This window comes from Taeniopygia guttata, chromosome 2, assembly GCF_048771995.1.
Source record: "Taeniopygia guttata chromosome 2, bTaeGut7.mat, whole genome shotgun sequence".
Lineage (NCBI taxonomy): Eukaryota > Metazoa > Chordata > Aves > Passeriformes > Estrildidae > Taeniopygia > Taeniopygia guttata.
Window position 1 is genome coordinate 49,379,184 of NC_133026.1, and position 13,681 is coordinate 49,392,864.

The 13,681-nt window shown below is 38.4% G+C and overlaps 1 protein-coding gene across 1 annotated transcript in view; it reads left to right on the forward strand.

Moving 5' to 3' along the window:
• The first annotated feature begins 397 nt into the window (after positions 1 to 397).
• Positions 398 to 13,681, forward strand: part of SUSD5 (sushi domain containing 5) — a 41,257-nt gene continuing 27,973 nt past the window's right edge. The window contains exons 1-2 of the mRNA XM_030265278.3: positions 398 to 647; positions 8,778 to 8,955. Of these exons, the coding sequence (XP_030121138.2) occupies positions 554 to 647; positions 8,778 to 8,955 (272 nt within the window). The 5' untranslated portion in view covers positions 398 to 553. The remainder of the gene's footprint in view (positions 648 to 8,777; positions 8,956 to 13,681) is intronic.

Genomic DNA, 13,681 nt, shown 5'->3' on the forward strand with positions numbered 1-13,681 from the left:
CTGATTTTGTGTTGTGGAGAGGAAAACACTCCCCACGCTTGCACCCATCCCTCTTGGAGATGCACGGCTAAGCCCACAAACTCACCGTGTACCAGCACCAGCTATGGAGCTGCCCTTCTCCTCTCAGACAGGGATTGCTGCTGCTCGTCGCTTGTCCTTCCCCCCTTCTCTCTCCCTCCTGGCTTTTGCATTTCCTCCACCGCGATCCATTAGGTATTTACCGGCAGGATAATGTGACTTTTCACACCGGTTCTCTGTGTGCGCTGCCCTGCAGACTGGGCTGGATAAAGCCTCTCCCCAGCCCCAGCTGGCTGGACATCTCCCCCCACCTTCCCCTCCCCTTCACACTAGCCAAGCCAAGGATTCCTCTCTCCCTCCCTCTTTCTTTTTCCACCCCTCCCGCCTTCGGTGCAAACCCAAGGCGCAGGATCCTGCCGGCGGAAAGCGCTCCTTGAAATCATCACCGCAGACTCCGCTACGAAAGTGCAGAGAAGGAGAGAGGAAAAGCTTCGGCAGCCAACCTCCTGCAGCTGAGGGCTTTGCAAGGAGGGCAATGGCTCCAGGCTCTCAGAGATTCTCTCTCACCTTTCTCCAGGGCGTGGGATCTGTCTTCTTCTTACTTCAGATCATCTCTGTTCAGGCTGATGGTGAGTCTCCCATTCAGTTTGGGCTGGGTTGCTATGGCTGGAATGAGGGCTGTATGTTGAAATGTGTTATTGCAAAAAATAATTTTAAAAAAAAAATACCAAAAAACCAAAACAAACAAAACCAACTTTTTTTAAATTTTTTTTTCTTTTTCTTTTTTTTTTTTTTTAATAAGAAGCTTAAATACACGTCCCGGTTTGCATTAGGATACTTCTGATTCATAGCTTTTTGAGACTTTACAAATATCCTGGGGTTAAGCAGAGAAAGGAAATAAGATCCCAGAAGACTAAGATTATTTTATTACAAGAAAATGACAGGATAGTGAACTTTTCCAGAGGAAATAAGAATAATGAAACAAAGCCAGAACACAACTAAGAAGGCTCAACTATACTTTAGGAGACCTCTCCTTACAATTCAAAGTACCTTTTCTCCAAAGAACTTGCCAATCTCCCCACTTCAGATGTGCCACTTTATCTGGGCAGGTACTTGAGGAAGGGAATCCAAGAAGTAAAAGACTTTGATAATCTCTTCTGTTCAGTACCACACATGCTGAAAATGACTTCTCACCTTTGCTCATGAGCTTCATCTGCACTTCACTGCTGAGGGATGTGATCAGGACATGAATTTGGCTGAAGCACCAGCTACCAGTTATTCTGAAATGGGACCTTTTACTTTCCAATGGTGATCCTGAAAAGCTGCATCCCTTGAAAGTTTCCAGTAGCCTAATACCCTTTTAATGATTCAGCTTGTGATAATGATGACCAATTTGTCTAAACCAGAACACTTACTTTTGAAACAAGTGTATGTTTTCCTGGGACAGCGATGCTGAATGAACATATTTTTCCACTTTCACAGCTGCGATAGATTTATGCCCAATCACAGGATTTTTTAATTCCGAAACCCTAATCCTTTACCATTGATGTTTGCTGCATTATTACAGAGAACAGAACTTAAACATTACAGGGCAATAAAAATCTCTTCTTGTTTGTTCTCACAGTATTTTTCCTGTTTAACTTATTTTTCTTTCGGTTGATGACAAAGTAAGGCAAAGGAAAGGGAGAAAATTAATCTTGCCTGTATGTTTCTACAGCTTTGAGTAGAATATATAAATGTATACCATTTATACAACAGAACCCTTTCTTGTAAAGTTTAAGAGAGTTACGTTTCATTAAACATAAAGGAAAAGTGTCAGACAACTGTACTATGTTGCAGTAGGCAAAACTGTGATTCTGTTTTTAGGATGTATTCCTTCTTTAGCAAAATGCCTTCAAAATAAGAAGGGGGGGAAAGCGTATCCATGAAAAAGGACTCTTCACAGAACTTAAGGACACAGGGCAAGAATAATAATTTCCCTTGCTAAGAATACTTCACCTGAAGATCCCCTTGTTTTTTCAGGGACACATTCCAATTTTTATTATTTCCATAAAATTAGCGAAACTAGCTTTTTGATTCCTAAATAGGCATCTTCTACAAGAGAAAGGGAAAAAAGTTGGAGATCATTTTAAGGTAGGGGTCATGACAGATTTTAATTGTCATTCAACAATTTGCCAAATTTACTTCACATGTGGTAAAACATTTATAGTATGGAAGGGCAGAATATCTGAAGTACTTTACAGTTGTCAAGCATTATTGTAATGATGTGGTTTGCAATTTTATTTAAATTCTAGGTAGCATTGTGAAAGATGTATGAGTCTGCTATTAACTTGATTTCAGTGGGTTCTCCTAATATTAATATTTGAGCAAACAGCTGTAATGCTGTCCTATAAGCCATCTGGGTTAAAACAGAAAAAAACACTCTATGTCAGCTTCAAAATTTACTGCTAGGTACTAAATAAGATCTGAGAGTATGAAACAGTATTAATTCTTTCTTTTATAGCAGATTCTGGTCTGATCCAGTCAGAAACCACCTTCTCATTTTTTAAGGTGTGGGGCAAAATATAGGTGCTAGTTTCTAGTACATGTAAATGCCACTTAAGTGTCAATGGGTCATTCTGAGCAACACATACATCAATACATTTATCTATTTGTCTTTTTTTTAACTGAAGGTATCTGACTGTGTTGCAAACTGCTAAAGGGATTTCGAATATGTCTTGTAAAAAGCCTGTGAAATTCAGACTGGCCCCTGTTACAGTCAAACTTCTGAAACTGGTTGCAATGTATTTCCCTAAGGAAGACTTTCACTATATTATCTCACACAAAAATAATGACAGAGAGTAGGCAACAAAACTGACAGCTGTTGAGGTTTGGTGAAGGTGTAAAACTTCAGAACTTAATTGATCTCTTTTGACCATTATTTACTGTACCACATGTTGCTGTAGCACAAATAGGCTGCAGAAATACCCAGGTAAATGCAGAAATAAGATATAGCTTCGTTTCACTTTGCAGCTTTTTTTTTTCCCAGTTGAAATGTGCTTGCTCAAAGCTGTTCAGGTCCAGGTCAGATTGACAGAAGACTCCCCAAGGGCTTGTTCATGCTCTGAGGTACCATGGTGTGCTACTGCCAGGGCAGCTACTGGAGAATAATATGTGTTATTGTGGCAGTTCTCAATTGTATCAGTGCAAATTCAGGAAGTTTAAACTGTTTTCTATTTGCACGGGAACAGGAGAACAAGGATGAAACTTTCTGAATCCTGCACAGGAGTTGCCTCTACTTTTTTTGCCTCCCTCTTTTGTTTTTTTAAGGCTCCTAAAATAGCCACACGTATGAACTACAGTTTTCTGCAGAGTACTTGCTCTGAGACAAAGCATGTCAGGAGAGGGTGATGGCGATTCATCTACCATACTGAGACACTCCTGAAATGAGAAATGTGCTAATTTCAAAGCTTTACTAATTGTGCCAAGTTGGAGTTGGTCTGTTGTCTAAATCTGGATTTCATGAAGTGCTATTGGTCAAGCCAGTCATCAGCAGTGCCCGTGCATAGTGCCTGCAGAGGTTGCAGGTGAAAGGATCCAGAGTCCATGGAGCTGGGCACAAATAGGATCTGAGAGACATGCCTCTAACTAGAAACTGATGACATCAAAAGTAGGAAAATCCCCCTAGTAAACTATTTAATTTGGCTTGTTTTACATCCTTTTTTTTTTTTCAGTAAAGAAAAAAATGTATGTTTTTTCTCTTCTGCTCTCTCTAGATGCTCACATTTCAGTAGCAAGTGTCTGCATAGTTCATTCTCCTGCTGGCAAAATAACACACACTTTTGCGTGAACAACTCCAAGTATTTGATCCTAAAGTGTCCAGTAAAATCAAAATTTAGGATCAATTTGGGTTTAGCTGATGGGAAACTCAAAGATGATGTCTTGATTTTGCTATTTTTCTGATGATGCAATATTTTTTGAATTGAGTAAGACATCATTCACTGTTGTTTCTCACATTCGTGAACACTAAGACAAATCTCTGTCTGCAATTGTAGAGTTACTGGATCTTCCACCTTTACACTTACAATCAAGATACATTGTTACACTTGTCCATAGAAATTAAAATTAAATTTCTCTCAAAGTACGGAAGTGACCTTTCCTTCCTCTGCTCTCTTACCTAAATTTGAAAATTTTGACATTCAAGTAAAAATGTATTGGATTCCACTTTTGCACATCTTTAATCAAATTTGTTTGGTTGAAACGGATTAAGTTTTATTCTTTGAAATGAGAAGTGTCATGTAGTGAGGTCAGCACACTGGGCATGCCTTTTAAAGTGCTTTCATTTTATATTATTTTTGAGGGACATTCTTACTTTAAGGTATATTTGACTATGCAGTTTTATATTCCTTCTTCAAGCATGATGCAAATCCCGCTGAAGCTATGGAGAAATTTGAACTCATTTCAGTGGGCTTTGAACTGTGCCTATGCACCTCAGAAAAACTTCTTGTTGTATCTGTTACTGTAAGAGAATAAATCAGCCAAACTCTTTTCTTGATAACCAATAGAATTCTGTTAAACCCACTGATCTTCTGTAAAATTTGAAGAAACAGCTTTTAGACTGGCTTTATTTTTCAAGAACTCCTTTTTTGCACTTCCATATACCTGATTGTAGATGTCTCTAAAGTCTTGAAAGCATTATGAGGATCAGTTGTTAGACGCTGAGTTTAGCAAAATTTGGAGCTGGAAATAAGGTGGAGTAAGAGTAATAAGTCATTGGAACAATTTCCTATAAAGTGTGTTGTAAATTCTCCATTGCTTGGAGGCATTGAATCATGGCTAGATGCATGTTGAAAAGACATGCTCTAGTTCAACCATGAATTTTTGGACTTGATGGTGGAATTACAAGGGGAAATCTACAGTCTACTTAGGCAGGAATTGAACAAAGGGATAAAAAATTATTCCTAAAAAGGAGCCCTGAGATCTACATCTTTGTTCGTATGTTTTCAATCTGAATACAGTGGGGTACTCTTAAGTAAAAACTATATTAATCTATTGCAAAAAAAATTACTAAAACATTATCAATATATTAAAATAGAAACAATATTCTGTGATAATAGTGATCAGATAATGGTAGAGGCTAGTAATCTAATATAGGCTAGTTATTAAAGAGGAAATCTCTTTTGTTTCAAACATGAATTTTTTATGTGAACTGTGAATCCTGCTGACAAATAATAGCAGTTGGAATAATTAAGTCTTATTATTTATGTCTCATCATTGAAGTTAAAAGCTTTATCCCTTGTTTCAAATGGGAATCTAAAAGATTATTACTGTGAGAAGGATATTTTTCATTCTGAACCTGCTAAACTCAACATGTTCAGTACATGTCCTGAGAAATACTACTTTGCATGGGTTTTTAGCTTGATCTTTAAATCAAAGGGACTTGCTTTCTTTAGAAGAGTGTGTAGAGTTTTGGTAAAAATTTCCACACACACCCCCCCCCCGCCCCTCCCCGTGGAGGTGGAAGCCTTATGGGAAACAAATGTTACAGGGCAGAAATGAAGTGACAGAGTTGAGAGGGAGCTCAGACAAGGTGAGTGCTCAAAGGTAGCACAACCAAATGCACACTACATCCCTCATGAAGACATGGTCCTTCATCCTGTGTGTTATGGAAATACAGAACAGTCTCACATTTAAAACTGAATGACAACACATCTCTTGATACTCTCTCAGACATAATACTAATTTCAACCACCCCAATATAAAAAAATGACTGCTATGTCATCAAGTATGAGAGACAATCCTTTTTTAAGAAACATTTCATTACAAATAGGCTGATTAAAATGTTACAAATAATTAGCCAGTACCCTTAGATTCCCTTAGACTGAAAATTATATCACTTTTGAGATTAAAAGTGAGAAAAATCCAATACATGCATATCTTGAGTATGTTAGCCATGACAGTGTAAGGTGCAGAATTCAATGTTGCAGTCATTTTTGTTTAGAGGAACTTCCTATCTTCATGTGGTTTTATGTTTTTCCTGTTACCTTGCTGGCATATCTCCTGTAATTTTTTTTCCTGTCAATTCTCCTCAGCTCAGGATATTGAGGATACAGCTATTCCGTTGGTCAGGCATCTGATCAGTGAACCTTACTCACCACTATATTTTCTAAGTAATAAATCAGACAAAACTAGAGGGCATATCTTGAAAACTGGGCAGATAGCCACAGAACTTCTAAAACTTTGAAGAAAATTCACAGGTTGGTCTGGTAAACAGATTGGCCTTCTTTACTCATTTCTAACCAAAACCTGGCTGACCAGAAACTCCTATGAAGTAGTTCACTGTAACTTCCCAACCAGTAAGTCTTTCCTAGCTCACCTTATAGTTCACTTGTTTATATAATTTGACCATCCCAGATAACTTTTCAAAGGACAAGACTCTGTTTTGACAGCATCGTCATAGGGTCCAGTAAAAAGTTAATGCATCTTAAGTACTAGCAAACAACGTAACAGTAGTCAAGGGAAGTTGTCTCAGCCTCTGTCTTGGGTAGGCTAAACTCCTCTAAAAATGTAACTCTTGCTTACTGGTAAAACGACTCAATCATTAACTAATTGTATCTAGATGGAACTCAAAGCTTGACCATTTCTCTTTCTTTAAGGCTTCTAACTGAAATACTAATAGCTGGAAAATAAGGGTTATGCCATGTCAAAATAACATTCACAATTTAAGCCAGATGTTATGCAAACTTGCCCTGTATGTCTTTTACGATGTACCTCAATCCTAAGAGTCTAATGGTGAAATGTAGAATGTGGACAAGCTTCAGTTTGGGGCAGAGCCTTGTAAATCATTACACTTAATCTCTATTTTCCTTTAGGAACAAAAGTTGTTTTGCCATTTAAGAATGGCTGTTCAAAACCATCATCTCTCTGTTTATACTGTCTCTCTCCCTAGGCCATGCACACTTCACTGTGCCTGTCGAAGCTTTGGAAAAAGGAGCTACATTAGTGTCATGTGCCATTATTTGGGACACGTTGTAAAGAATCCTGATATTTGTGTACTCAGGGGTGTTGAGGCTTTCACTACTTTGTAAAACCGCCCGTTCTAATTACAGTTAATGGTTTTGATTACAGTGGAGAATCCAGAGAGAATGTAACCTAGTGGTTATCACACTCCCCGGTGTTTCTGGTTGTATTCCTTTGTCAACTAATGTTAACTTCCTTAGGAAAATCACTCTGGGTACTCTGAATTTCTGTTCCTTCTCATAGGTGATTGTCCTGCTCATTTAAATTGCTATTTTTCCAAGTCTGGAAAGCTTCCTGCTGTGCACATATAGAATTCCTACCAAAGTATGAATCTTCATTAGGACCCATCTATCCTTGTTAGCTAATGTAAACACAAATTACATGTTTGCTTGAGAGAAATTACATTTTTTCATGTAAGGACTGTGATTCTTCTAGTGGATGTAGTTGTACACAGGCGAGAAACAGAAAGCTGTTGGGGGCAGAACTACCCTGTATAAATTCCCTGTATTTGGGATTAGAATCAGATTTACCAGTTTGTTGAAAGAGTATGTGGTGAGAGTGGCACTTCATACAGAATCAGTCTGAAGAGTTCCCAATACTGGTCAATATCTCCTACGAGTGTGAAGCTGGCCACATAATGAACACTTGGTGTGTGCCGTAAATTATACATTCGTATAATCACTACCACTAATCCACTTTGGAAATAAGACATAAATAAGAGTTTCCAGGCATTTACAGAATGAGTAGTGCTTAAAAATTTTCTTCCTGCAACTGCAAGCAACCTCAGTCTGTACCTTTGAAATCTAGAAGGTATTCTGAGGGATATTATCATCAGAAAAAAAGAAGTTATGGCAACTTAAATGTCAGATGCAAAGTGTCTCATTGTTTATTTCTTTTACTGGAGCACCCAGCTAACATGTTTATTCCATAATCCAGTAACTTCTCAAACTTATAGCCAAAACCCCAACTGACCTGTTCCCAGTTGCCAAAACCTCTAACTTTCACCCTTTCAACTTTCCTGGTCTTAGATAAATAAAAGTAAAATAAACTGAACTAAAAATAAAAATAACACACAAAAAAAAGTTATGCTAAATATGTTCTCATGCTCATTCAAAAAAAAAAAAAAACAAAAAAAACAAACCTTCCATTAATAAAAAAATCTGTCTGCCTTTCCAAAAAGACATGATAATGAAACTGTCTGCATTTGGATACCAGATGTCATAAAATGGCATCATTTTGATTTTAGAGAGTAAGTATAAATCTATTTCTGATGTGGAAGACGGAGCTGCAATACTGGCTCTAAGGCATGTGCTTACTTTATGGATGTAGCTGTTGTAGAGTAACTGTAAAATGTTTAGTAATGGATTCCAGCATTAGTAGCCTACAGGAACTGATCTTTGTGATTTTGACTTTATATGTGCATATGAGAGAGTATCATGTTTATCTATCCAGATCTTAAGCATTGACCTACAGAGGCAAGACAAACTTCCCCTTTGAGTTAGGAATGACTAGTGGTTTAGCCATTCTTGCTTTCCCTGTGGTGGACAAAATGAAAAGAAAAGCTAATACAAGGATACTTACAGTCCTGATTAAATTAGGCTTTCCAAAAAAAAAAAAAAAAAAAAAAAAAAAAGTGAGTCATTAAAATAAACTTAATAAAAGCATGAAGGCTTTATTTGGTGACAATTTGCAATATTTCTGTTGAATATGTATTGAATACAATTCCATGATGGATGACATGTCCTTTCTTGGTGTTGCAGGGAAAGTGTTTGCACTTGAGTCCAAGAACAACTCTCAGGGTCTGGATTTAGCCAAAGCTGAGAAAGCTTGTGTTGACCTGAGTGCTCGCTTAGCAACTGCAGAAGAACTGAAAAGGGCTGTTCTGGACTGTTCTTTTGCTGGCTGCACCACAGGATGGCTCGCCAGTGGCTCTGCTGGGTAAGGACAACAGCATAACACTTTCTGGGATGAAAATGGATGAATGGACGAATGATGGTTGTCAAGCAAGTTTTCCACCTTGACTGAGATTTGCTGAAAAATACTGGCCACAATTCAGTCACCATGACATACAGCTAAATTGGCCACTCTTCCCCAAGAATTAGTTTTTTACAGCTAATATTGTAGATACACAAGTATTCATCAGTCTCACATTATGATTTCACAGATTTGACACAATTTCCTCTTCTTTCCTGCTGAATTACATCATTGTGGTTCCTCCTGGCCAATAGTGGGGAGCTGAGCCCTAAAGATCCTTGCAGGACACATGTCCTTGCTGAGGACATGGTGCTGGAGTTGGTGTTAGTGCTCCCACTGACTCTGTTATTCTCCAGGCCTTTAGAACCTCATCAAACAAAACTTCTCATGGGGAACCACATCTGTCTAAGATATTAATGCATGGCTGAACAGACAACAGGCATGTTCAAAAGGGCACAGATGCACTTAGATACGATAACCCACACGTGCTAGAGAGTTTGTTGAGAAAGCCCACCAGGGAACTGACATTGTCCCTCAATGTGTTTGAGGCAGCTTGGGTGACTTGACATGGCACTAGGCTGAGCTTTTCCTTGCACGAAGCCTTGCCTTGTTGCCCCTGTAGAGACTAATTTGAGGCACAAATGTAAATGGAGGTGTTGAGGGAATGTCTGATGTCACTGAAGCTGGGACCATACAGGAATTGTCCAGAAGGAGTATATCAAATCTATTTTCAGTGTTCAGGGGGAATAAAGCTTTGTTTTATGGAAAAGAAGTTTCCAAACTTTAGCATATTATTAGATTTTGTGACAGTTACCAGTTTTTAAGTAAGCATTGGTGTTTCCGTATTTTTAGTAATAAAAATTCCAAAGGACAGAAAATTATTACTATTAATGAAATATAATATTTAAACAATTTCAAGGAAAAGCAACCATTTTCTCTGATTATATTTTTTCCAGGTGAAAATGTTGTTTGAAAATTTATTTGTATGTACTTTTGGTCATTAAAAAAATCCAGAAAGGCTTCAGGATAAAAGACAGTGATCTAAACCCCAAAAATCTTTTTCCCAAGACAGTTGCTGAGATGTCTTGCAGATTAACTAGCCAGGAAAACTATATAACTGTAAGAAGTCCATGGCAAAGTTGTTATACAGGGTCTTTTATACAACTTCTGTATTCTGGAAGCAAGGAATGATGATGGATAGGAGAAGAAATCATAGCTTTTTTAACCTAAGCAAATCCACTAGTTAGTCCAGTGAGATCCTCAATTAATTGCTACAGGCACTGGAGCTGGGACTATTAATAGATCAGCTGTGGACTGAATATCTTCAATATCAAAATAGTGATAAAAATACAGTGATAAAAATACATCATAAGCATGGGAAGGAAATTAAGACTTTTCATCCCTCCTAAATTGTTGTACTCCATTCCCCCAGAAAACCTGTCCTTGTTATGGAAGTCTCTAAAGTATTTATCAAAAAGAACCTTTTGGGGGCACATCAGTACACCATTGCTGCGCAGTCACCACATCTGACCTTCACTGGAAAGCTTCACCAGACAGGAAAGTTCTTCAGAGCTGGAATTTTATACTCTGGGGCTATTTTACCCATGGCTGGGCAAGCACCAGAAAGTATGTTACTCAGTTCATTGGACTGGGTACTTTTGGCTCTGGGGAAAAATAGGAATTGTATATTGCCTAAAAGGTCTAATCTGTTTTAACTGTAAGTTAATGCGGCTCTGGAGAAAGAACTGAGCAGTTGAGGGCAAAGAGTGCAATTGGGACAAAGTTGTTTAAGTTGAACAAGTTCAGCTCCAATATAGAGATTTACAGAGAAATTTAGATGAAAGAGTAAAATTATGCCAAAAGGAGTTCAATTATAATACATGCAGGAGGAACATCTACTTGAAAATATCTTTACAGGGTCTGATTTACCTCTGTCAGGCCAGGAAAGATATGAGGACATCGCTATGGACGGCACAAAGAAAACCTCTGTCAGACTGCAGCTGTAATAACAACAGACAAACAAACAAACATTCAAGCAAACAAAGAAGTTGCTAGAGTGTTCATGGAATGGGATGAGGAATATGAAAAAAATATATACGTGTAGGTCAGTGTAATAGCCTCCTTTGGAATACTATATGTATTGTTACTGTATCTTGGGGAAGGTACTAAAAGTGGGCTCAAAGGTACTAAAAAAAGGGCTCAAGAATTACTAAAGTAATGGAAAATCTATCAAAATCTATAAAAAAGTGACTCCAATTATTTTACTAAATTAGTTATTTTTTTAAATATAGCGATTCTATACTTTGGGCATTTACTTGATAATTGGAAACATGCCAGCAGGGATGAAGGATAGCTGGTATGCAGAAAAACCTCTCCACATTATTTGATATAACCTAGAGAAGGGAAAACAGGCTTCACAGCATGCCGACAAGTTAGAGAAGTATGGAAAATTATTTCCAAAATAAAGGACTCTTTGCTGGGCACACCTTGTGTATTTATCTTGATGAACCTCCATATTTTTTGAATGAAAGGTGACCTCCCCACATCTGCCAGGTCCAAAACTGTTCAGGACTTAATAAGCTGGACCTAAAAGCTTGGAAAACTCCCAGCAGCAGACTGGTGTCCAACGCAGATCGCAGAGCTTCAGTGGAATACTCTCCCCTATCCTCTTGGACTGTGTACATCAGAAAGGAGATGAATAGGAGGGTGCACGATAGAAGTTCTTAATTCCAGGAAGAATGAGGTTTGGTTTATTTGTTTGGTGCCTGGAAGGTATCCCAGTCTTTCCCCTGAGGAAAAATGGATTAGACATTGGCAGTAGAAGTAAACACAAACAAATGTGATTGAAATCATTACAGTGTTGCAGATTTTCTGACATTCTTCAGCCTTCCTTTCACCGCTTAGATTTAAAACTGAATAAGACCTCTAGCAGACATGCAAGGACTTTTTCACTGCTTGATCTATTCTCCAGGTTTTGCACAAGTCTGTGATTTGTTAACTTCTGATGACTATTTATGGTTTTAGTGAGTAATTATAATCTCACTCCTGGTAAATATATCCATCACTGTTGATTATTTTGTCCGTATTATAATTTTTACAGCCAAATCATAGCCTGGAAACCTGTGGGAGTTTCTCCTGTTTTGGTAGAGACACATCACTGAGTCAGTGTGAGCATGTTTATACTGCTTGCTCTCTGGCCTATACCTCTTCCATGGGCAAAGAGGAGCATTTGGACCAAAGAGCCAGTCTAGTTTGGGTGACTGTCAAATTTCTGATGACTCTCATGTAAATGCAGATCATCCATATTTAAATATGCCCACTTCATTCCCTGCAAACTGGGCTAGTCCAAGCAGCAGGTCTTGATGAATATGATTCATTTCAACTGATGCAGAATGAAAATTGCTTAAACAAATAGATGCCTGCCAGCAAATCCAAAGACACAATAAACTGGGTGGTTTTGTGGTTTGAGCAGCCTGAAACAGAACTTCTTTCATAGGAATAAAGGGATGTTCTTGTCTTGCCCTTGCAGTTGTTCAGGCCAACTGAATTCAGGGTTCAGGGCTCTTCACACAGACATGTTCCTGGCAGTTCAGGGGCTTGGGAACTTTTTGAGAAGAGCCACTTACAAATAGGTAGGGGTAACTTCTCCCAGCAAGCCAGAAGTAAGCCATTTACAAGTCAGTCCTGACATGTGTAACTTATAAAGCATTACATATTGTTACATTTCAGGAAATGAAATGTCGTTAGGCAAGTCTCATTTGTCAGATGAGCCCTAATAGCTATTTATACTAAAAATGACACTCTTATGACTTACTTGCATGTCAGACAAGTGAGTCAGTAAAACCATCAAGTGATCTGCCAGAATATAAATGAAAAAAAGGTGGCAGAGTTCTCTGAAAAGCTCTCACTGGTATCTTTTGAATTCAGATGTCATGCTGGAAAACTGTGTGTTGAGTCTTCCAGCACTGGGCAGCATGTCCTGTAGGGTCTTGACTTCTTTTCTCGGGTTTTTGAAATTTGGGAAGTGAACATGACACAATTGGTATTAATATCAACCCGGTGCAAACAGCTATTTATTTTAGAAATTTTTAAACATCCTCAACACCTTGTATTAGCATCCCCATAGCAAATTTACTCATTTCCAGTGCTTTTGTAGGATGGAAAAGATGAAGCTGTCGTATTCCCTATCCTGTTCCTTATTTGTCTGCAAAGAGATGGAGCCACATATCTTTTCTATAACAGCTTTGAAGCTCTGCATAGAATTTTTCTTCTATGACAGCCTTCCTGCAGGTTTGTCAACCTCCTCCTTTGTGTGAAATTGCCCTGGGCTGGTTCCTACCCAGTCCCTGGAGAATTTATTCCAGTGGGGATAAGTCTGGAGAGAGCAAGCAGAGTCAGCTAGAATAAGCTCTGCTGTGAGAGTCAGAAGACAGGGTTTCTTTTCTTGGCTGACCACAGACCAGGTGTTTGTTACTAGGAAAATTACTTCATCTCTATTTTTCCTTCCTTTTGTTAGCTCTTTGGGTTTTGCACTGACTGCTTTTAAATGTTTCTACAGTGTCAAACACAACAGGGCCCTCACTGCAGATTACACCAGTGGGAAATGTAATAATAAGACTCAAATATGGCATTTCACAAGACTACCTACTTCTTTTTCTGCCTACTGTGTGGGACTTGCCCAGTACCTGAC